This window comes from Branchiostoma lanceolatum, chromosome 6, assembly GCF_035083965.1.
Source record: "Branchiostoma lanceolatum isolate klBraLanc5 chromosome 6, klBraLanc5.hap2, whole genome shotgun sequence".
Taxonomy (NCBI): Eukaryota; Metazoa; Chordata; class Leptocardii; order Amphioxiformes; family Branchiostomatidae; genus Branchiostoma; species Branchiostoma lanceolatum.
The window spans coordinates 16,499,985-16,526,532 of NC_089727.1; the positions used below are offsets into that span (position 1 = coordinate 16,499,985).

Sequence of the window (26,548 nt, forward strand, 5' to 3'; positions counted from 1 at the left end):
GATCCAAGGTAACAAGATACGGTCTCCAAGCAGATACGGTGCCCAGCCAAAGAATCTGGCCCGATAAGTTGAAAAATCGCCGGTGGGAGAAGCCTTCAACGGAGGCTAGGTCAAACAGGTGTCCCGTTCCTTTCAAGACCTTATCACGGGACGGACGAGGAAGGATACAAACTGTCGATTCCACAGTTATCATGTTTTACAAACAAGGTTCTAACATGACCTAAGACAAACAAACAAGGGAGTATCAAGCAAAATAACATTTTTTAGAATACTAACACATGTGTAAACTAGAGTTAAGTATTTGTGCTTCATATACTTCAGGTTTGATATGTTAGTTTAGCGATTATGGGGAATTTTTATAAATATTGAATTTTTCGTTTTATTTGATTTGAATGTGTGATAGTTGTGTGCCGATTTGTTAAAAATAGACGCTAGCGACCCCAAAAACACCCCTCCCAATGAAATGGTATGGCTAGCCTGTAAAGTCACAAAATCAAGATGGCGGCCACCACACATGCCAACGGATCCAACAAAGGTTTTGCTACGCAAACCTGTAAAAAGGAAGACACGACACAAATGTATACAGACGTGTAAGACAATTTACTCAGCGAGATTGTGCACTTTCATAGCACCAAATTACATTTGACTGGGTATGTGTATATCAAACCAAAACACAGTAAGGAGTGCATTAACTACAAAAACACAAATATAAGTGTATAGTATACAATGTAATATGGATACATGTATGGCAAGTTACAACTACAACTTCTACTGTGCATTAAGAATGCTTCTCCTTTATATGAAATTCTGAAATGTGTGACAGGCCGTGATATAACTTTCTCTTTATCAAATACAATGCCCAAGCTAAGGAAGCACAATATGCATTTCTATATTTGTGTTGTACTTCAGACTAAATAGTACTCATTTAGTTGACAACAACAAAAATGTCATATTGTTACTATGACATTGTGACATACCTTTAACAAGTACATTAAATAAGTACTTTTTTTTCTTCCAGAGGAAACTGAACGGTCTGTCATTTCTACATTAAGTTACAGCTCCAAATTTATGAAAACGATAAATTTGAGTGATATTCATTTTGCCATCCCTATACTAACTGTTCTCAAAGGTTCTTCTTAAAGCTTATAATACAGTAAAGGAGAGAGAGAGATTAGAGGGAACAATATTGATTTGAAGGTCACTTCAACAATCTTATCCATACAGTGACACATCTTTATACAAGTGTAACTTGAACATCATGTCATATCTACAGGTGTCTAAAATGGTACAAAACAAGACTCACAATTTCATTATCAACTTTGGCCTAGTTTGAAATGCTGAGATTGTAGGCATGTAGTTGGAGAAGTGTATACCACTGTACATCTAAGATTCTAAAATGGTAAAAAACTACAAAAGTTAAGAACTATTATCCTTTATCAAATTTAGACAACTTTACAATGCATCATGATCATGAGGCTTAAGCCATTTTGCTTTAAAAAGTCTTCCGTTAAAAAATCCCCCAAATTTTGTCCCTTAACTATATTGTAAAATGTCTTAAAAACCCAGATAATGTACAGGTTGTGCTAAAAATTGTGATATTTCAGCTCACTTCGTTTTACTTAACTACAAAAGTATGCAGTGCTTAAATTGTTGCCCCTGTATGTATAACTGAAGGCACAGGATTTAACTGTAAAAAATTACTCTCCAAGCAGAGGTCGGGCTTTGGCTGGTTTTTGACATGTTTTTAGGTGTTTTGTCGGGATTTCTATTTTGTTTTTTTTCTGTCGCCAGTGGACAAAATAGAAAGCCAGACAAAACGCCTTGACACATCAAAAACCTCTGCTTGGCCTCGGAGAGTAATATTTCATAGTTTCAGAAAACATGCGTCAATCTTATGTCTACTTTAAAGTACAAACTTGTAATATTTTCTGTATCAAATGTGGACAAAAACAGTTCCTATTGCTCACTATGCATTGCAATGCTTCAGTAACTGTTGTAAATGACATGGTCAACTCCCCCCCCCCCTTTAACCAACTAGCACAAGTGTCATTGATTGTTCATGCATAATACCAAAACTTTTTACTATTCAGAAATATTAGATTTGAAAAACAAAACATCAACAGATAAAATCATACTACGACGGTTTAAAATCAAAACAAAGGTTGTTTCTAAGCTTGTCTACTCAATTAATTCTAGGGACAATAACTGCAACATATATTTTTCAGCTTATAATACAATAACCATAATATTGTAAATACTGACTAAAAACTACAAAGAGCACTTTTGGCACTGAAATGATGCGAACAATGGCTTTCGTATTATGTAAGAAAGATTAAACTATAAAACATTAAATGACATTTACAAATAACTAGAATATATGTTTGAGAATGTGGTTGTGGGGGCTATAAAGCTTAGTCTACACTTATTTGTGACGTTTCTCCCAAATGTCCTAAATTCTTGAAGATCAAGAAACTGTGAACATTCTCTACACATCATAAAATGCATGTACATGGATCGAGTAAAAACACGAGCTGACAATTTTAGCTTGGAGCAGATTAAAAACACACCGTAATGGGTCAGATGGTTCAAAAGGCACTACTTGGCCAAGTGTTTTACATCATTACTTGGATGTAAAGTCATCAAAGGATAAAATCTAAGGCAGAATAGCAGAAAACCACATATAGAGAGTTTAAAGTTAAAATCACTTTAACTTGATGCAATGTAAATACATGTTAATAGAATGAGAAGCATTTTTCTCTTCCTCTAGCCTGTACCAGGCCCCAGAGGCGGCTCGAAAGAGTAGAAATTGACCAAATAGACGGATAACATGCAACAAGAGTTAGTCTGCTATAGGGGTACAGTTTGACGCTCTGAATGGCATATTGGACCCTCTCTCCGTAGCCGACTTCCTTAGCATATACTATTCACTCTATTTGGCCAATTTCTATTATTTTTCCAGCCATCCGCGAGGCCTGGTAGAGGCTACTCTTCCGCCACTAGCTGCAGATTCCAGCGTTCACTTCGCAGCCGGATGTCGGAACGGCGAGGAAGAGTTTCCCGTCGGGACACGTGCAGAGTTCGTAGACGTTGTTCAGCTGTTGACCCGATCCGAGCGGCCTGCTCTCCGGGATGTTCTGTAGGTGGATGTTACCAGCATCCAACACAATCTTGGAGGGGGAAGGAAAAGGGAAATTTGAAAAATCTATAAAAAAAGGACCCAGTATATACGCAGCATATTTCTCAATACCGTACGACTGAAATCTATGGAAGCAGCAGAAGCCTGTGTGATAACCTAAAATATCACCCGGTCCAGAACATTCGTATCAAACATTATCACGACACAGGTATGACATAACGTATAACATACTGTAAACACAGTCAAACCTGTACTACAAGTGACCACCTCAACATAAGGACCCACTATTGTATCGATAATATACAGGGCTCAAAATGCTTTTTCTGCATACCTGTATTGGTGCAGGTAACATTGAAAATTACCGGCAGTCCGGCACCATACAAATTTTATTTGTACCTTCACCTCTGTGAAATTCGGAAGTAGGCATCACAATGGAAACTGTTTAGAAACCATTGCCATTATTTCTTTTACACTTCATGTAGATACAAATGTAGGTGGTAACAGTCAATGCAGCAAATAAGAATCAACATGCACTATAGACCCAGTACATGGCCCAGTGCTGGCAGACATCAGAAATACGTATGTACATACACAACTCTACCTGTGCTAACCTGCATATGCATGTGGTATTTCCTGTCGTATAATGTAAATACCATATATCTATAGTGGTCTAAGATGGAACTTTTGGAGCAATGTTTCGAACTGTGGAAATAGAACAAGTACCTTTCCCTGGCTGGACGTGAGTTTGAGGTCGGTACGACAGGTCGTGGAGAAACCTCCCCCCTCTGCCTCCATGGTTACCCCCTCGGGAGCCTCCACATACAGGGACCTGGTGGTCGACTCTAGCCTAGCAGAAGGTTAAAGGTCAGTGACAAAATTAGACTTTCACAGGAGAGGTGTATTTGTCATAGCTGAAACCTACAGCTGCAGTACTTCACTGCACCAACAGGAGGCAGTGTTTGAGAATGCTAACTACTAGTATATGTATGTCATAAAACAGTTACTAGCCATTTGTCTACGTAAAACATAAAGTTAATACTTACTTAAGGGGTTCAAACGGTTCTGCTCTAACATGTGGGGTCTGCACTGAGCCTGCAAAGACTGCCCCTTGCTCTCCTGTAAAAAAAACAATTAGAGAAATAGTAAGTATCTGTTTGACAACAAAAACTGTGTTTTTACCTTCATTGGCAAAGGCTTTATACATGTGAAATAGATAATATTCTGTACTTGACAAAATGTGCTTGAAAAAAGAAGCTTCAAGACTTCAAGTGGGGTCGTGTGGCGCAACGGCAACGTGTTCCGCTCAGAACCAAGGGGTCCCGGGTTCGAATCCTGCCGTGTCACCGATCTTGCGCCCTTAGGAAAGGCACTTTACACGACTTTCCCAACATGCCAAAATGGTCATCATCATGACCATGGGCATTAAAGGCAAGAAAGAAAGACCGATTGAAAAATTGGCAGGACGAAATAGAAAGTATGGCCCAGCCAGTAACTCACCTGTGACTCTGAGTCTGTCAGCTCCTACCACCACTTCATTGGTGTCAGCATAGAACAGCATCTTTCCATTGTTATCATCCACTTGAAACTGGTCATTTGTGGCAACCACGTCATTGGCACCTAGCAAAAACATCACAAAATATGTCAGCTCTATCATACCATGAATTTTCGTTGTGAAATGTACATGTTTCTGTTTAAAACATAGCTAAATCCAATTTTTTTTTGGAGAGATTTAGAATAAATTTTTTGTGTGACGTCAAAAGAATTACAATCACACAAAAATCAATACGAAGTCCAAGTTCTAAAGAAAGGTACACAGACATCCATGAATAGTTTCATCAGGTTGGTAAGTCACTGAATAAAAGTGACTCTTTTTACACAACCAAGAGATTGATGAAATAGATGATAATCGTTGCATTGTTTTTTGATCGATAGTTGTGTATGTGTTACACTTCTGTACATTTGGGACTGCATAGTGATGTCATCCCCTGTGATTGTACATATGTAAATACTTTGCGTTTGGGATTGCATCCCATGCATTGCTATGTGAACCAGTCAGAATTGCCTTGGAGAAGTTGACAGATGGTCACCGAAACGTTGGTGGAATAAATCTCTAAGACTTGGTTGTGTAACTAGAATGGCAACATTTTCGGGAAAATGCAGAATATTCCCCTCCCATTACCTACACCTCAAATATGACGTCCTTAGCATTGACTGTAAGGATATGACGAAGTTTCTGCATAAATTATGCAAAGTAGGTCGGCATTAGCATAATTTATGGCCAGGTGTGTTCGGCCTTTCCTAAAGGTACCTACATCTCAAATATGACATCCGTAGCTTTTATGGTTAGGGATATGCATAAATTATGCATAATGCACTCATTAGCATAATTTATGGCCAGGTTTTCTGACCTTTCCTAAAGGTACCTGCATCTCATCCGTAGCCTTTACAGTAAGGGAAAAACAAGTTCATGCATAAATTATGCAAATGAGGTCTGCATTAGCATAATTTATGTACAGGTGTGTTCACCTCTCCTAAAGGTACCTACATCTGAAATATGCCATCCGTAGTCTTTATGGTAAGGGATATACATACATTATGCAAATGAGGTCTGCATTAGCATAATTTATGTACAGGTGTGTTGACCTCTCTTTAAGGTACCTACATCTGAAATATGCCATCCGTAGTCTTTACGGTAAGGGATATACATACATTATGCAAATGAGGTCCTCATTAGCATAATTTATGTCCAGGTGTGTTCACCTGTCCTAAATATACCTACATCTCAAATATGACATCTGTAGCTTTTACGGTAAGGGAAATACAGGTTTTTGCATAAATTATGCAAATGAGGTCCTCATTAGCATAATTTATGTCCAGGTGTGTTCACCTGTCCTAAATATACCTACATCTCAAATATGACATCTGTAGCTTTTACGGTAAGGGAAATACACGTTTCTGCATAAATTATGCAAATGAGGTCCTCATTAGCATAATTCATGGTCAGGTGTGTTTACCTTTCCTAAATTTATCTACATCTCAAATATGACATCTGCAGCTTTTACTGTAAACGCAATACAAGTTTTTGCATAAATTATGCAAATGATGTCCTCATTAGCATAATTTATGTCCAGGTGTGTTCACCTCTCTGTAAGGTACCTACATCTGAAATATGCCATCCGTAGTCTTTACGGTAAGGGATATACATACATTATGCAAATGAGGTCCTCATTAGCATAATTTATGTCCAGGTGTGTTCACCTGTCCTAAATATACCTACATCTCAAATATGACATCTGTAGCTTTTACGGTAAGGGAAATACACGTTTCTGCATAAATTATGCAAATGAGGTCCTCATTAGCATAATTTATGTCCAGGTGTGTTCACCTGTCCTAAATATACCTACATCTCAAATATGACATCTGTAGCTTTTACGGTAAGGGAAATACACGTTTCTGCATAAATTATGCAAATGAGGTCCTCATTAGCATAATTCATGGTCAGGTGTGTTTACCTTTCCTAAATTTATCTACATCTCAAATATGACATCTGCAGCTTTTACTGTAAACGCAATACAAGTTTTTGCATAAATTATGCAAATGAGGTCCTCATTAGCATAATTTATGTCCAGGTGTGTTCACCTGTCCTAAATATACCTACATCTCAAATATGACATCTGTAGCTTTTACGGTAAGGGAAATACACGTTTCTGCATAAATTATGCAAATGAGGTCCTCATTAGCATAATTCATGGTCAGGTGTGTTTACCTTTCCTAAATTTATCTACATCTCAAATATGACATCTGCAGCTTTTACTGTAAACGCAATACAAGTTTTTGCATAAATTATGCAAATGATGTCCTCATTAGCATAATTTATTGTCAGGTGTATTCACCTTTCCTATAGGTACCTACATCTCAAATATAACATCCGTACATTGTAACATAAGGTACATATAACTTGCTGCAATACCATTAGTAGAGCTACCACCGCACATCTACTTGGTTTTTGGCAGAAGAAGAAGAAGAAAGAAGAAGAAAGAAGAAGAAGAACAGGCAAGCAAAAACAGTATATCCCCCTTCCCACTGGAAGGGGAATATAAAAAGACTCTTTTTTTATTCAAGGTACAGACATGTTTTACTAAAACAAATATGTATGACCATAATATCATAGATGTGTTGTTCTTACCCACAACCAGTCTGCCAGTCACATCCCCATTCTGGTTCCTGGCATTCATGGTCACATTTCTGGCCGACTCCAGGACTAGAGGTTGGTTCTGTAAGGTAAGGGCGACATACATGTATGATGTTTCAAATTCTTCAGACAATTTTCTACCAGATTTTGTAGAAAAATTACTTTAAGTACCGTATCATTATAACTAGCCTGATTTCAATCAAGCCTCCTGTAACGGCTTGCTACCCTGTAACCGCCTTGCCGACGCGGGGAGGGGACAGAAACCCCTGGACAGCTGGAGTTTGTGTTATACAGACTACAGTATAACTATCTACCCTCAGTAACTCCCTTCCACATTGTATGCAGGGCTGTCTCCAGGAACCGCCCTTATTCTCTCTCTTCTCTCTCTCTCTCTCTCTCTCTCTATCCAATTTAACGTCTTTTGTTCCCCATCATCTGGGGGTTAGACGTGCTTGCACATGGATGGGGAAGCCCCAGAACTCCTCATCAAGTGCAAGTCCTTTTTTGTAGCAAGAGTTTTTACGGCTGGATGCCCTTCCTAAGGCCAACCCAAACCCTACTGCTGGGCTTAGGACATGGGAAATGTGTGCCTTCCCAAAGGGCACAACGTCTGGGTGCATGTCCCAGAATAGAAATCTGCTTGTTGGGACGGACAAAAATTTCACCCCTTCTGACCAAAAAAATAAAAATGTATTATTGAGATTAAAATGACAAATTTAACAATGGAAATTAACAACATGGGTTTCAAAACAATGAGATGGAGAGAAAAAAAATCAAAGTTGAAGACTAGCCATTCAGAATCCGTCTTTCACTTGTGCCTGCCGATGCTAAATCCTGTTTTATCAGAACAGGGTTTACGCTAACGCCTTATATCCTGGCAACTTGAGCTCCTACTGGCGTCATTCTGCCCCTTATCAACTCTGCCTAACATACTATGCGGTACAAACGACAGCCAGACATTACAAAATTCTCACGCCAGGCTTCTCTTTCACCCCTTTAAAAATAAATGCAGGTCTTTAGTTGCTTCTGAAAGTTACACAGGCCATGTCTTTGACTAACGTCTATTTTCTTGGAACAAATTGAGGAGCATCCCTGAAGGAAACTTGGCACATGAACTTGTAAACTTCCAACAGAGGTGAATTTATAGTTTAAACCCTTCAATCTGCTACTGTAGGATGTTTAGATAACCCTAAAACTAGTCAGAATACCATAGCTAGCCGTTTCAGCATTCAATATTGGAACATGATAGAAATGGATCCACGTAAAGTGACAAGCCTTTGACCTACATACTTCATATGACATGCCTTCCAGAGAATATCAGAAAATGTTGTGATTGAACTGCATTCTTTGCCCTGACAGCTGTGATACCAGCTTAGCTAAAAAATGCCAGACTCTAGATACAGTTGCAAGAACACATTCAAGATAACTCTGTGTGGGTGTCTAATTTGGACCCCACCAAAAACCCTGCATAAGTTAGTCTTTGAACTGCAGAAATGCTTCAAGTAATGCATTCATGCCTTAGGCCACACCATTTTAATTTCTTGGTTAACGGAATTTAAAATGCTAGGTTGGAAAATCAACAGGAAAACAGAATCTCAGAGGAAAGTCTTTACTTTGATGCACACAGTATTAGGGAGTGAACAGGGTCAGGTGCAAGTTTTCACCCCAGCCTTCTGTTTTCATGATTTTTTTTGTTGCTAAAATTTAAAAAAAATCCGTTAACCAAGAAATTAAAATGGTGTGGCCTTAGGAATGGCATAGACATCAACTAAGGGTTCAGATTTTGCCAGACATTTGATCTCTCCACCGGGACCAAGCCCTGAACTCCCACTCTTGGCACAGCCACAAGTCTCTCCTATCACTGCCACTCAACAACTACATGGGACCCAGCTGTTCCCACTGACATGGAGAATCCTATAGAGTCTTGTAACCTTGACTTCCAACAAACAACACTGTTACAGTAAGGCCACACCAATTTAATTTCTTGGTTAACAGATTTTATTTTCAAAAAAAAAAAAATTTTTAGAAAAAAAAAATTCATGAAAACAGAAGGCTTTTTTTTTTCTAAAATTTTTTTTTCCAAATCCGTTAAGTGTAAACCAAGAAATTAAATTGGTGTGGCCTAATCACAGACATTATAACTCAGGACAAGGCTGCTTTTGTGATCTGTTAAAAGTCTTTCAGAAACATTTGTTATTTTCTAGTACAGCAGACAGATCCTTGGCACATGTACTAGACTTGGATAAAATCCATTCCAATCCCCAAGGAATACAACTTGACCTTTAGGTTCTTAGGCCAAATACGGGCTACCATGTTTCAAGAAGGGCAGGACACACATGACAAGGTGTAACTTATATGTGTTATGATTTTTTTTCTTGCATTCTAGTACAGGATGATAAAATAAACGGTTTGATAGTGTCTGTTCACAGTCTGAGGACCCAAGAGAGCGTCCCTGGACTGTAGCCAAGCTACTGAAGGTCAGAGTCAACCATCCTGGTGATAAATACACGACCCAAAAGCATTTTGGTATGCTGGACAAGCTCCAGGTGTGAACAAGATACAAGCTGAGACATCATCAAACCATGAAACAAAGATGTTGCTGTTTAGGTTTTTGGTAACATACATGTTGATAGATGTCAATTTAAGGTATTGTTGAAGGGTGGCTGAGGAATTTTGGGATGTTTTGAAAAAAACCTTTCTTAAGCTTTATAAACCTTCCTCAACCTTAAATTTTTTTCAGGTAGTACCTTATAGCAAGGTGATGATTTATGCAAATTGGTATGATTTAAGCAAATTTTTTTTGTTTCATAACAAAAAAATAATTCGCCAAAAATTGATATTTCAAAATATACTCGTAGGCACGCGTCATTCTTTAAGTATGACTATCATGACTTTGAACATTCCTGCAAAGTTATATTAATAACAATCGAAGCACAAGCCAAGGAGAGCCTTTTTTCTAAATAATGGGCATGGCCTTATAAATCTTGATGACGTAATCATGACATCATACTAATTTGCATAAATCATCACCTTGCTATATAGTATAAGTATATTTATAAGGTACTACCTGAAAAAAATCAAGGTTGAGGAACATTTATAAAGCTTAAGAAAGGGTTTTTTCAAAAACATCCCAAAATTCCTCAGCCACTCTTCAACAATACCTTAAACAACTTGTTACTAGTATCTTTGAGAGTTTAAATCTGGGGTTTCAATTACCAGGTAAGCCAAGCCAGCCTTTAGCTCAGACCTTTCTGCTTTTGCCATTAAATCAAAGCAGTCCCCAATGGGGTAATCACACTGTTTGTATACATACATAGTCAACTATCAAATAAGATATTACAGGAGAGGAGATACAGTGTCGCTCTGAATTCTTCTAGTAACCTACAGGTCAAGTTACCTGCCACACTAACATCTGTATTGGATCAAACACATCATGGTAGTCAGAGTATATATGGGGCCTTCAGGCAATGGACAAGATGAAGTTACACAGATATCTGTAACTCTTCTTGTATTACTGTATACAACATAGAAAACTAGCCACAGTGTCAGGGGTGCCAAAGAATTCATACGAATTTTACAGAATTCATACGAGTTTTACGGAATACATACAATCCATTACGAGAAACATACAAATTTTACGGAATACATCACTCACTCACTCACTATCCGGTTTAACATACGATCCATTACTAAGAAACATACGAATTTTACAGAATTCATACCATCCATTACGCTGAATACATACGATCCTTACTATTTGTTGGGTCACATGACATGACCGCCAAATTCAAGATGGCGGACTTGGGATAACCAGTTCTTCGTACGATATCTTGCCTTTTAAGAGCTTAATGACGTATCCGATCCGGATAAACTCTAAAAATCTCAAGCTGCACTAGTTTAAGACTGGTGTAGGCTTAGACCAACTAGGAGGACCAGGCAAAGCTAGATTCGGTGCTAGCGCGATTGCCAATAAATTAGTAAGGATCGTATGTATTCCGCGAAATGGATCGTATGTATTCCGTAAAACTTGTATGTTTCTGCGTAATGGATCGTATGTATTCCGTAAAATTCATATGTTTCTGGTAATGGATCGTATGTTTTCCGTTAAACTCGTATGAATTCCATAAAACTCGTATGAATTCTGTAAAATTCTTATGAATTCTTTGACACCCCTGGATGTGATGTAATACTTTTCAGAAGAAAGAAGAGCACTACTGAAGTAAGGATAGTTTTGCAAGTTGTTTGTGAACCGCTTTTAAAAGGTACTCCTACATAACTGTATATCACTATATGACATTTCCAAACATGCAACTTCTTCTTTTTCTACAAGGCAACTGCCTTTGTCAACTTAAAGATTCTGTTGCCTAACTTATATTAGCCAAAACACACAAAGTCGCTACTTGAAAGGATTCTCCGCAAGTTTTCGATGACTTACCGTTCTTGATCGGACTTCTGCGGCGTACAGCGGTTTGAGGAACTCAGACTCTCCCTCTAGCCTGAGTCCTTTGTCCAAGATGCGGAGCTTTCCCATGCCATCCTACAGACAACATGTACAATATCAGTTGTGTTATTAATAACATTCCTTCTGAAAACATCTCAAAATCATAATATATTTTACATTTTAAAAATGCAGTATTAAAACTCTTATCAAAGCTTGACAACCAGGGAACCAGCCAGTTTGAAATTTTTTATGTCATCCCAATTCTCATAAATCCTACAACGTATCATTCCCCCCCCTTCATTGTGTGCAAATTTCCGTCATTTTATTTTGAATCTGGAAATTTTTACATCCTTGCAGAAAGGTCTTAAAGATTTTCCCTAAAAATTCCGTATGATGATCGAATGACTGGACTAGAGCCCTGTTGAAAACACTCAGAACGTTACTAGAAATATTGAAGTTGAAAATTTCATCAGAGCTTGAAAACACAATGTAGAAGCTGCGAACTTAATCAAAACTGGAAAACACTCGTATATGTTACTCACAATGTTGAAATTCAGCACTTTGAGGATCCATATCGTCAGGGCCAGGTTGATAACGATGATGACCATGAGGAGCAGGATGAAGAGGTACAGGCATCGCTTCCTCCAGCCGTAGATACCGATCCGGTACGACATCTGTTGCTGCGGTCTGGACGGAGTGCCGTTGACTGCGTAGGAAGCGTTCGCCGCCCCTCCTCTTGCCATGTTTTATTGCTTGGTAGCACCTACCTGCACAACAACATTGTAAAAACTTTCAGTACACAAATGTACACACATACTTTCTGAACTGCCATACAAAATGCAACACAATTTCTCTATTTTCTATGCATGGACATGAACCGAAAGTTGCTTATACAGGTTTTATTTTTATTTTATTCTATTCAAAAATACAGGTTTTAGAGTCTACATACTTTTCACAACTTTATGAAGTTCACTGGCAATTTCCATTTTACCTGATTACACTATTTCCTGTGACATTGAACTTTTGAGAGTAAGAACAAGCTTTGTTACAATCAAATTCAACCAAAACGTACACATACACAGTACTGTAGAGCTTGAGGCTAATTCTACATATCTTGAGTCATAAAAACTATAGGGTAATAGTACCTGTACATAACTTCAAGACCACTACTACAAGTACATAAACTAAAACGGAACCCCCATGCTTAACTCACTCCACTCTCTTGTTAGCAGACCAAATGTTGATCCTTCACAGTTTATCACCAGTGTTTACAAGTCCAGCCATTTCTTCTACTGTTACAATCTCTGTTTACTAGTCTAGACACTTGTTCTACAGTAACAAACCCCAGAGCCATTTTCTCCTTCAATGGACAGTAGCAGTCCACCATGCTTGACCTAGTTATTCCAAAGATTCTGGGTTTATATGAGGGTCTGCATGGGGGGGTCCTGGCAACGCTTAACGGCAAATTCAGGCTGGCCGATAACGTTTTTCACTTCCCCGGAAAATTTTGAAATCTCGACCCTCTGAAATGCTATTTCCGTAACGAGGAATAACTCAATAACGCTAACGTTGAATTCAGAATGACAATTAACGCGTTACGTAGAATTGAAACGACCAGTAACGCTTCACGATTAATATATCAATAACGTTTAACGTTGAATTAGAGTGGGCCGGCAACGATTAACGGTGAATTAAATAGCGCTCAACGGAAAAGGGCATGCAGGACCTCTTATATGCTTTTAGAAACAGAAGAACGCTCAAATATCTCCAAGCCATTGAACAAATGCAATTTTACTAATTTTTAGAGATTTCTGTAACTAACCTTGATTTACCAGGTTTCATCCAGCTTGATCATGAATTTGAAGAATCAAGTCAACGTTTTTAAGTCACCGTGCCCCTTCCCCAATGCTCTTTTGAGTAAGAACGAAGCAAAATAACTAGGCGATTGCCAAACTAGAATCATTCTCCTAGCATGTGTGCTATTATACCACAATCAATACATTCTACAAAAGAAAGGGTAGGGAAAGCTGTCTTTTTTCTCAATCTATTAACAGTTCACTGCATGTTCCATGGAAACTCCATTGTCGTATTGTTACATTTTCACTCCTCTATTCTTATCAAACTCATTGTCACAGTATGACCCTATAAGCTCTCTTACAACTAGACCATATTTTCAAGCACCATAACTCTTTTCAGCAGTAGAGATGCCTATAGTATCACAACTGTGTGTCCAGGGAAACACTGCTCAACTTGAACCAAGTGAATACATCACTCTTCTAACTAGACTCTCCCGCTGTGAGAGTTTGCTTCAGTGGCAACTGCTTACAAAGGCACAAAAACTACTGTGAAAATGGCTCAACAAAGGGCTGATAAAAGGCCTTTTCAACTCTTTGTCTGAAAAAGAAAAGGGATTGTGTCTATAGCTTTTCCTTGGCATTATAATGATGGGAGCTTGGATGTCAATGATGGGATATAAGACCCTGTTCAACACTAGTTCAAGTTTACCCCATGATGAAATTAATATTCAAGTGATGTATCACAAACAAACCAGCTAATATCAATACAGATTTGGAGGTATCAAGTTGCTAATGCATTTAGGCATTATACAAGTTTAAAACATAAATACAGCCATGTCATAGTTCTGTAGTTTGAACCCGAAATCAAAATTCCACTTCATTTAAACCAGAAATCTAAATTCTGCTTCATGTGATCTATACCCACATGTAGTTTGTAATGTACTAATGATGTTAATAATAACAATAAAGCTTTTCTAAACTTTTTATTACAGTATGAGAATGTGTGAGTGAGTGCTTGAAGGTGCCAATGAAATAACCTAACAGTATGTAATTTGTAAACATCTAAAAGACCAACTGAGTTTGCAGCAGTTTGTTTAAAATTCCTGGCCAAGATCTGGCGGACAGAAATCAGACACTTGGCCTGACCTAAACGAACTAGGCATCTTTTAGCCCCCCCAGCCTTTAAGCTTGTCAGCAAGACAAATCTTTTCCACATGGCATAGTCATGAACTTGGTATTTGTAGGGAACTAAGGTCAAGTTGAATTGGGGTGTGGAGCTATTGATATACATATGGCAAAAACATTTACAGAAAAGTCGTACCATACTAAAAAATATACCGTAATTCTTCATTTATTAACTGTAAGTGTAACTTAATCTTAGCTGATTTAACGGTCACTAGTCAACAGCTAAAATTTCATTATTGCTAATATTTGATCCCTAATATTTGAGACAGTAATGTTTGTTCCCACTGTTAAAATCAAGTGCCTTGACCTACTCCATTTTCCCCCAAACGCTATATTTTCCTGCCGCTATATTTAAGTGATTTACGGTAGTTTTTCAGACTTTATTGACATTTATCAATCATCATGAAAAGGGATATCATCATGAAAAGTGATACTGATTGGTATCATATAGATTTGCACATGATGTAAATACAAAAAGAGAAACTCGTCAAGAAAAATAGACAGCTCACCCTTCTAGAAAACCAGCAATGTGAGATGATGTCATGCTACATGACTGTTCAAACTTGGCTACGAAACGTTTCAACTTGACACCCCAACCTTCTTTTCCTCATGAAAATTTTACGAGCAGCCCTCGCAAAACCTAAGGGTGGTTTTCCTATCACTTCCTCAGTGAAGTCACTGCCTGCATACTAACTAGTGGTCTGCTATATACCAGACTACCACCTGGTATAAACACTTCAAGGTGTAGATTTTGGGTGGGTGTAAGTCTTAAGGCTACTGGAAAATCTAGCTGTAAGTTTGAATTAGTTAACCTATCTTTTACCAGGTAATGTCTACTCTTTAGACATTTGAGACGTACGTTGCCAGGCAATAGACATGTTGTGCCTGTGTTCACAATTTTGTTAACTGAAAACATTTGCAGCGTTTATTACAGTGAAACATTGAAGAAAGTGTTTTGTGTTTTGGGTCAACAACTTGGGAGGAGAAGTGCTTCGGTAGTTTTAGTCCCTGTTCATACCAGGATTCATAAATTGGACCATTCATAAAGGCTTCTAAGTTCTAGCCTGGAATCCAGACCTATTATAGCTCCAGAGCTGTCTCTAAGACCCGTCCCTCCGTCCCAGGACGGAAATTTGCTTGTTGGGGAGGAAAAAGATTTCACCTTGTCCGTCCCAAGAATGGCATGATATTGATAAAAATGCATTTTTGTACGCTTAAGATGACAGATTCAACAACGAAAATCAAAACATTGGCCCTCAAATATTGAGAGCGACGGAAAAGAAAATTAAAGCTGGAGACAGCCCTGTATAGCTCCCATGTCGAGAGGAGATTCAGAGCTATAATAGGATTGGATTCCAGGACCAGATCAACCTACATGCCTAGGCGAATCCCGATTCCCAGATCCAGGTACATGTATGAATGGGTGCAAAGTAAGTCCTTGGCAGAGAGGGACCATGCAGTAAAAAAGTAAAGGTAAAGCGGTCGAACGCCAGACTCAGCACGAAGCATGACGCTTTTTTCAGCTCGTAGTGCAATGCGGCTTCGCTACGGCTCACGTGTTTTTTACCAATCACACCGGGTCACCCCTACCCTTTCGATAAGTGTGCTGGGTTCTTTTACGTGCAGAGGTTTGGAGCCCTAAAGCTCCCTCATACACGGGGCCGCCGGCTTTACGTCCCCATCCGATAGGACGATGCGCATCTTTTCCAGTCGTGTCCAGGAACGGGCGCAAACTCGGGCCGCTGGCTCCACGGAATTTGAACCAGATGTGGTGAGAGGCAGAGTGTGTAGACCTCTACACCACACGGACAGGACAGTAAGAAAGAAAATTAAGAGGGAAAAACCACAAGTGACGTGCTAGTGCTAGTTGTAGACTTTCCCGCTGGGCTCAACCAATTGCCAATAAACACAACTAGAACTGTGATGGTTGTGAAAGTCAGGCACATGCAGAGATCAGCTGGAAATGTTTAACTGATCAGATCTGTGCTGATTGGAGTTAGTTCTTGGGGGTGCACTTCGGGGTAAATACCAATCTGAATGTTGTATATATCCAAAGTTGGTTTTGATTTTACATTCCTCAATTACTCTGTAGATTTGAAGTACTCTCACACTTCAGGTTCTTACATAAAGCAATTGTGGTGGCCTGGCTAAGAAGGGAACTGCATATATAAATATACATTATAGACCTTTCACAGTAGACTAGATAACAATTTCGATTTCCATGTATCTCCATGTACTTGTTTGTCTGCAATTAGCCTTTGGGCATGAACTTGCAATAAAGGTATTATTATTATTAAGATTTTTTCATATTGAAATCTGGCTTTTCAGTCAACTGTAACACCTATGTAACTCATTACCTTGAAAACTGAGATGTATTTCACCACGATAATGTGAAACAGATCTAACAATTTAGAACTACATGTAGGACTCCTGGAATGCATGATACTGTTGTCAATTTGAATATCAGTCTGGATTAGAAAACTGTTTTTCTTAGTCATTTTGACACCATACATGTAATGAGACTTTGACTAACACAGCCTTTGCAACCTACATAAGTAAATCTTTTGTGATAACTGGACTGTATTGGTAAAACTTGCATCATATAATTATAAGGACTGCTAGACAAAACGTTACACATGCACTGTAGTCTGAAGTATCATAAGTTGGTCTTTACTCCATTATATTATTATTGTTGCTTTTTGATAACTTGAATGCAAATTCTTCCAAAGCACTAATTGCAAGTAACAGTGGCAATGCAGGTGTTCCCAATATACTGCCAATACAAACAATCAATCTAGCATTTGATACCTGCAAGCACAAATCCTGCAGGTCAGCTGTAGAATTCAAGTATTCATTTCCAGTTGCCAGATCACTTATTATTCACTCAAGCCTGAACACTAGTACAAGAGGGTCTGCATGGGGGGATCCTGGCAACGCTTAACGGTAAATTCAGGCCAGCCGATAACGCTTAACGGTAAATTCAGGCCGGCCGATAACGCTTAACGGTAAATTCAGCATTTTTAGAACATGAGATACCCCTGAAGACAAGTTTTTTTGCCACTAGTCGTCCTGATCTTGTGGCAAGAGACCTATTACGCTATGCCATTTTCGCATGCCTGCTCTGAACCCTTTAAATTCGGCGGCGACAGGAAATTTCGTATTGGTGGGACGAAATGTTCATGATCACGATGAAGAGCGCCGAAGGCGCGACGAAAATTTGGAAATCTTGACCCTCTGAAACACTATTTCCTGCATTCTGACTGAAGGGGGGATTTTGCTGAAGGGTAAGCTAAGTTATATGATATCTCTATTTGGAAAAAAAAAAAAGAAGAGTTTCAGCTTGATTTTTGAGGGGCGTCACACCCTCCAGACCTCGCCAGAGCTGCGACATGCTCCCGGGGAAAATTCTTGACACCCTGAAATGCTATTTCTTGCATTTCGATGGGCAAATATTACTGGTAATGTAAGTTATCTCTGTTTGTGAAAAAATACAGACGAGCTTCAGCTTGAGTTTTGGGGGTCGACGCCCTCCTGTCAATATTTTTCGACAGAGGCCCGGCATGCACCCGGGGAAAATTTTAAAATCTTGAACTGCGAAACGCTTAATTTCCTGAATTTTGAGGAGAAAGCTTTGCTGGTAGAGTGAAAAATAGATCTGAAGTGTTTCAGCTTGAAATTTTGTCGGTGGCTGGGGGCGCCCTACCGACATATTTTCGCCGGAGCCGTGTGCTCCCTGGAGAAAATTTTGAAATCTTGACCCACTGAAATGCTTTTTCCTGCGTAACGAGGAATAACTCAATAACGCTTAACGTTGAATTCAGGATGACAAATAACGCTTAACGAGGAATTAAAACGACCGGTAACGCTTCACGATTAATATACCGATAACGCTTAACGGCAAATTCAGGGCGGCCGGTAACGATTAACGGTGAATTAAAATCGCTCGTAACGCTTAACGAAAAAGGGCATGCAGACCCTCGTACAAGAGAGTCTGTTGGGAAGGGGTCACAGTAGGTCAGCTGTGAAAGGACTGTAGCAAGATGTCTGTGGAACTCACTATCCTCCTGAGGCCTACCAGACCTAGTTACTGGGACGTCTTGATGATGGTGACAACAAACATGGTGTCCCAGATGGGGAAACTCACTAGGGACATGGTTTGAATCTACAGGCCTAAAAAACATTAGAGACTAGACTTAGTATTTGTGCCACATATACTTCAGGTTTGCTATGTTAGGCTCTCTTTACATTATACTTTTGCCGTCAGCGCCACTGGCGTCAGCGCCACTGGCGACAGCGGGAACCCCGTGTAAAGACAATTCCCGTCGACGTAGTCCCGCTGTCAAAAAATTTTCTCCCGTCAGCTTCGAAGCCGTCGCCCGTCAGCACAGCGGGAGTCCCCGTCAACTTCAAACTCCGTCCAAACAGAATACGTCGGGCTCGCGTCAGCGGGAGTCGGGGTTTCGGCGATTAGCATAAAGCACGCGTTGATTAGCATACTGTAAGTCTACTTAGATCCCCGGTATATATATATAGAGAGAGAGATTCGCGGGATCCGCGGCGACTTTTGTGCCGTGCATTCATTTCCCCGCGGATATATTTATCGTACTTGTGCCCCCCTCCCCACATTTACGAGTGATGAGCATGGAATATCTACACATAAACAAGGCTTTGCATTGTAGTTTAATACGGGCGGGGAGACGCCGTCTACCGTTGTACAATCATACAATTTTGTTTCTTGCTTTTGTTATGCTTACGCCCGATACTTTCTACAAGATGGCGAAATGCAAGCACCGCAGGTGTCTGTCAGATTTCCGGGCGGTGTGTCTAGAGACGTCGCGACAGCGGCCTCCCGACAGCGGGAAATTTCGCCGCTGACGCGAAAAACGTAATGTAAACTGCGCCTTAGTTTAGCGATTACGGGGTCTTTTTAGAAATATGAATCGGCATTGATTTTCTCTTTTTATTTGAGTTGAATGTGTGATAGTTGTGTGCCGCTTTGTTAAAAATAGAGAGAACGCTAGCGACCCCAGAAAACACCCCTCACAAAAATGGTATGGCTACCGTGTGACGTCACAAAATCAAGATGGCGGTCACCACACATGCCAACGTATCCAACAAAGGTTTTGCTATATTCTCCAAGCAGAGGCTTCGATAGAGAGGGGTAGTTTTGTCTGGGATTTCTAACGTCCCTCTCCTCTCGCGAGAGGGATGATAGAAATCCTGGACAAAGCTGTACCCCTCTCGATCGAAGCCTCTGCTCGGAGAATAGTTTTGCTACGCAAACCTGTAATTAGTCACATGACTCATGATTCATAGCAGTTCATCTTGGCATGGAACTTGTGTAGGCTGAAATGTTGGAGCCACGCCCTTTTGTCCCACATCACCCTTCTTGCTGTCACAAGATATGCTTCAGTATTCCCAGTATTCAACTTAGAGGCATGCCAATGCCTTACAAGTACATGTGTACATTCTGTGCTTGTACTATCACCCACAGGGTACTAACTTATCAACTGTATATATGCATGTATCAAGTCTGACAGTCCAATGCCATCTCTTCATCTTTGTACCGTGACTCCTGCCCCTCCGTTTCACTTCGACCTTGTCGAAAAGCGGCCATATCATGGCCGAACAAGCATTCGAAGTAAAATAAAGGCTTTGACTTGACTTGACTTCCTTTGTTATTTCATCATGGGGAAGGGAATCAAAACATGTTAGAAAATTGAAATTGTACTAGTACACAAACATGTCTTATGTGCCTGTTTCAAACCTACATGTATGTATAACATTAACAAGGTACATGTAAATATTACTATATTATGGCCAGGTTTTCATAAACCTACTACAACTGCTGCAACCATATTTTCTTTTGCATTTCATTTTCCTAAAAATGTACTATCTCCTATATCTACCGGTGTGTTGTAACAAGATTTCTCTTGTTTAACTTTAAATGACCCAGTTTTAGTGATCAAAAGGAAGAAAGGGAAGTAAACTGTGAAAGTACAACCTGGGAGAGATAACAGATACAGTCAAACCTTTATTAGCGGTCACCTTTGCATAGCGGCCACTTGCCCATAGTGGTCACTTTTTGTCGGTCCCTTGGATTTTTCCCATTGACATAAGCATTAAGAATTAGGCTATAGCGGCCACCTGTCCAACGCGGTCGCGGCCAGACGATTTTCGGTCCCGCGAGTACAGTAACACTGTCGATAACGGTCACGGCGCGCCGGGAGAAGCCGCATAGCATAGCCACCGCACGCCTGGTTCAAAATCTTCATTTTTTCACGCAGTTATCAAATTTATATGGACTCAACTGGATAGGATCATAATAAAGAAAACCAGAATGTTTTATCTTTGCTAGAAAATCCATGGTTTGACCAAGGAGGTTGACGCGAAGTCAAGAATAATTTTCTTCACATGGCAAGCGTTTGTACATCGAGGTAAAATTGACCATTTCTGTGCATTTCGACAGGACAAATATTACGACAGCTTTTTGGAAAATACAACCCACACATATACCTGATGCGGTAAGTTCGCGAAATGTTTGAATGCCGGCCCTATTTCCGTTTTCACCGGGAATTCTTTCAAATATTGTGCTCAAAACGTGTTTCACGCAATTTTCAAAATGGCGCTGATACAAACTGGATTGGTAGCAGCATAAAGGTCAACGGAAGACACCACTGTTACGGAGGTATAATATACTAAATTTATTTTGCTGCAAAGTATCACTGAGGGTAATTACTAAACCAAAAGCTTCAAAATGAATGTGGATAATATTACTATGATGTAAAATTTGGGCTGTTGCAATTTTCTGAAAAGACAAAAAGCCCTCAAAAGAGCGACCTTCTTCTGAGTACCCTATTAGCATAATGGTAGATGCTGATCAACACAAGCCACGCGGGAACCGAACCAACGCATCAAGAGGAAAATTGTCGCCACGATTTTATGTTTGAAAACAGTCGAAAACGAACAGTAAGTGACAACTGAGCAACATGTATTTTGTTCTTAACTAAATAGGAGTAAAAGAACAACAATCGAACTTCTAAAATGTGCCTTACCTGTTTACATGTGTACTGTACGGTGAATAAATGTATCTCAGTGGGTACTGAAAACATGTGTCACTCGTGGTCAATTAATCAACATTTTCTCCATAGGGGCCACCTGTCTTTAGCGGCCAGTTTTGGCCAGTCCCTTGAGTGACCGCTATAGACAGGTTTGACTGTAGTGATAAGAAGCTGTCTGTTATCTGTGACTACCCCAGCTTTGTCTCAAATCAAGTCTAGAAATCATGTTGTATCAATACACAAAGAATGACTAATTCACCAAGTACATTTTGTAAACTTCAGCTTTAGCTCTGTGAAAAGGATGAACAGTTTATGTTCATTAAACATCATACTGTAACATAATGCTGTATGACCTAGTTTGGGAGGAGGATCATCCACACTCAATTACTGATTAGTGACCTGTTGACTTCAGATAAACAAGCCTCCAATAAAGAGGGGCAGCCTTCTTATCATCTGAAGCAGTTTGCTATGTACACATACCTCTTCTGTAAGGAAGGAGGATTCACTGGTAGAAACAGCATAGACAGTGTAGCGTGCGTAGTCCAGTGGTTAGCGATCTTACCTCTGGAACTAGAACTTAGTAGAAGCCGGGGGTTCGATACCGGCTGTGTCGCTTGAACCCTACATGCACACTACCGGAAAGGGTCGTGGACCACTAGTACTGTTCACTGTGCTTGTCAAAAAGAGCTAGGGGAATTTCCCCAGTGCAATGAACCTGTAAATACTCAGTACATAGCGTCTGTCTTCTCTGTCACGACCAGTGGAAGATTAGCTCATCTGTTTATTGAGTTCATTTGAGCTAAACTGGTTCGAGATCACTTTCCTTTCCTTTGACAGTGGAAGCTCTCGTCTAACGCATTCACACTTTTGACACCAGGCCCGTAATGAATTCACACAAGATTCTGTAGAAGAATGATGACATTATTAGTGTGATGATAATGATTAATACCAGTATACAATTGCAGTTATCACCAAGGTGACAACACTTCCGTTCACAGCTATCCCCATGAATTGGTCTCCTGCTGACAAAATTACCTGTGCCAAGGAGACCTGACTGTGATCCAAAGTGGCAAGGTACCAGGGCTGAGGAATGTGTATGGTCAATGAAGTGTTAACCTGTGGAACTAGGATGAACTTTACTGGTAAATTTGAGCCAGCTGCATTTCAAAGTTGCATGCCTTGGTGCAAGGTCTAGTGTAACTGAGACCCCGTTTACATTCAAAAGGTTTAATAGAATTAAAAGTATTATCGCGATTGATTTTTGCAGTGTAAACGCTCCCGATCACGATTGATGTTCCCAAGATCGGATTGTTTATATCCACGCCTTCTTGCGATCATAGCCCGCCGATAGCGTTCCCTTCTATGGCTACAGAACATTCTCCAGAGATACAAAATCATCAAAAATTGGTGAACTCCCGTCATTTTGAAGCGAAACAATGCCGAACCTTTGACCTCAACCTATGACCTTTAACGAGCGATACTTCTGTGAAACGCAGCGTGCTTCAATCGCACTCGAATCACGGCATACTTTAATTCACTTGGCGAAGAGCAGTGTGAACGCAAAAATTAATTGCGATTGGATTGATTCTATCGCGATAAATGTTTCATCCGATCCATTTTTTTTTAGTGGAGGTCTGAGTCACCACTAAAATGTCAAAACAACGCTGCACTATGCGTGTACATCGTACAAAACCTTTGGATTATAAAACAGTATAAATGTGTTGGGTCATGGTTTGATATTGTTCTGTATTGAAGTAGATATTGAAAACAGGCTTGAGACATGTGGTCTTTTGAAAACTCACAGTGGTGTGAAAGGTTACCATCCCTTTCTGTGGAACCAAGGCTAGAGTTTCACACCAATCTCTGCTTTGAATTGTGGCTAATCAATTAGCTAGACTGAGCAAATAAACAAACTGCTGAGGCATTCAGGAGAACAACAGCAGTAACTGCTAAAGACCCTGCATTGCCTATCAATTAGTTCAATCAATGGCATGATCTGAACATGTATTACTGTGCACTTTTCTTTCATATGTATGGATTTATAAATAGCAGGTCTTATATTTTAAAAGATGAAAATCAACACAAACACATTTAGCAATTACAATATCCTGGCTTTTAATAACAAAAGCTTGTTGTAAAAACATGGGCATATTTGCATCCCCTATTTTTCACTCCTGAACTAACAAAGATGCAAACCCAAATTCACCAAGGAAAATATTTTGTCCAACACTTCCTAGGCCTGGAGGCTGTATTTTGACCTAACTTAAGAGTTAAGACTACTCTTCTGCAAACAGTGTACATTTCCAGCTGTGTACTTGGACTTCAAGGGCCCTGAAAAAAGGTGGTTCAAAGAAATGTTTTCAACAGACGTCTAGATTTACTAACACAACAGGACTTCTGTTCTTTCGCTTTTCCGCATCATCTTCTAGTGGACCTACAAAAAGGGACAAAGTGGAAGTAATGTGACTGGGGCAGACTGGAAGTGACCCATGACAAACTCTGGTCTGGCCTCTCCTAGTTCATTTACCAGTCTGACCATGAACTTTCGGACAGTGCTACACAAATAATTGTACCCCAACTGACAAGACATCAACAACAAATATTTGGTTCTTGCATAATGAGGGTCTGCATAGAGGAGTCCCAAAACGCTTAACGCTGAATTCAGAAGAATCCCATACGTATTACGCTAAAATCAATGAAGGCGATAAATTATATGCAAATTCTGGTCGCCTCGCTATGAATTTGTGACTAATCATAAAATAGCTTTCCCTACAAATTACTGGAAATATAAATAGGCTTATGGAAAAGAGCATGCAGGCCCTCCATAATATCTCCAATATCTCCAGATGTCTGGTTCTTCCCAGTTGAAAGATTGATGTGGTATCTATAGGGGAATGCAGAGGAGGGACCTGTCCTAGATATCATTTCAATCCATCTTGGTGTGTTTGAAAGAAGGAGAAGGCAACATCTATCATTTCTCCCACAAGGAATACGAGTACAGAAAGGTTATAAACTCTCTGAAGGGCTGTAGGTTTGAGTTTTTGTGGGAGTATCCCATGAGAGGTGCAAGCACCACTGGTGCTACATTTTGCAATGGTTAAAGTATACAAGTAGGGGGTCCCTGCTGCTTTGGTTATTGACATAATCAAACAGGGTCTGCCTGTTGGTATAAAAACCAGACACTCCACTAGGTGAGTGGAGCATTCCCATGACTTTCTGGCATTCCACCCAGAAGCTAGTATGTGTAAGGAGCATCTTGAAATGTTTTCTACGGGTTTTATGGCAAACACAACTATCACAATCTAAACAAGTCTTGAACATTGGATCTATCTAGCCATCTTTTACAAACAAATGTTACAAGCCTGGAATGGCAGTCCAGTCATTATTGGATGAGCGGCCTCAACTGGAAGAGAACTTCCTACCTCGTAGTACCTGGCTGAATAGATCTACTCTACTCTAATCTACTGTACTCTACGCTACTCTACTCTCTCCTTGGTTCTCCCGTAGTTACTCTACTCTACCGTCTACTCTACTCTACTCTAATCTACGCTACTCTACTCTACTCTAAGTGACAAGTATTCTAATTCTAAAGGCCAAATATGTTATGTCTAAGTCTTTCTTTAGTTTACGATATGATACATGCAGAAGATACACATATGGCATTACTGTACGTTTCCGTATGCAATTCCGTAAATTCTGTGTTCCGTAATTCTGTCTGAGGTTTAAAGCCTTCGTAGCTAAGGGGGAAAGTTTCTTGTACTGACACATGGCAGGCAATTCAAGTGAACTGAAATGTTTATCCAGAAATATTATCCAAAATGCCCTGACCTAAATTAAATGTAGTTTGCACTAAAGCAAATGTTTATGTCTGAGAGCTGTGAAAAGCTTCTTGTCGTTTGAAGTCTAGTATCATTTACATACATGAAAGTGAAATGAGTTGTTGATAAAGATCAAATTCTTAGCGACTGTCCCAATATTAGGGACGTTTGATCAAGATTCGGGATCCCAAAATAAAATACAGTCGATAAGAAAGGAATGTGGTGTGATCTTGAACCAGGTCCAAGAGTAGGACTTTCTCATATTCAGTTAGCCAAAATAATGAAATTAAAGCTAAACAGCATATGGTAACTCAGGAAATAGAGGAAGACTGACTTCAAGGATTTCTCCGTCAACCTATACTCTTGATCTCCAGCCAAGAAAGTGGCAAAGCGTCTTAAAAGTCGAAGACATGTTTGAACAGATTTTGTTGTGATGTCAAACAACTGGGTCGCGTGTCCCCAACACACGGTTTTTTTCCAGGCTTACACCAGAGAAAGGGGACCAACAGTTGTGGTTAGAGAAGGGAGAAAAGACCGTTTGCTCGACTAAAAGCTAAAGCACACACCCGTATTCAACTTGTTCAGGAAAAGATAACGGAACACTCAAGCGGTAAACAGTGCCCTCACATACCGAGAATTCCCCCCACATGGAAGTCATTTTGGGGCGCCGGTTTCCAAACTCACATCATAAAAAAACACAACCGTACTAAATCTGGGGTACAGATCTTACCTGGCTTGTTGTATAGAGTCCGTAGATTTATATCGCCCCGGCTGGGTGATACAAAAATGAGGTAAAATCGGGGAAAATCCTCCGAAAAACAAAAGGCACTGAACCGATAGACGTTTGTGATTTACATCCCAAGTGATCCTAAACGTAGCAAATGTAATGCCGTCTGTCATTGGCTTAAAAATCAGAATA

At 39.8% G+C, this 26,548-nt stretch overlaps 1 protein-coding gene across 1 annotated transcript; it reads right to left on the bottom strand.

Moving 5' to 3' along the window:
• Positions 1-581: 581 nt before the first annotated feature.
• Positions 582-26,507, bottom strand: LOC136436876 (delta-sarcoglycan-like). The gene is made up of 8 exons (XM_066431257.1): positions 26,360-26,507; positions 12,312-12,536; positions 11,764-11,865; positions 7,323-7,410; positions 4,634-4,753; positions 4,180-4,252; positions 3,860-3,983; positions 582-3,167 (listed from the first exon to the last, which is right to left on the bottom strand). The coding sequence occupies exons 2-8, from the start codon at positions 12,510-12,512 to the stop codon at positions 2,997-2,999; spliced, it is 879 nt and encodes a 292-aa protein (XP_066287354.1). The 5' UTR covers positions 12,513-12,536; positions 26,360-26,507; the 3' UTR covers positions 582-2,996.
• Between the last annotated feature and the right edge of the window lie 41 nt (positions 26,508-26,548).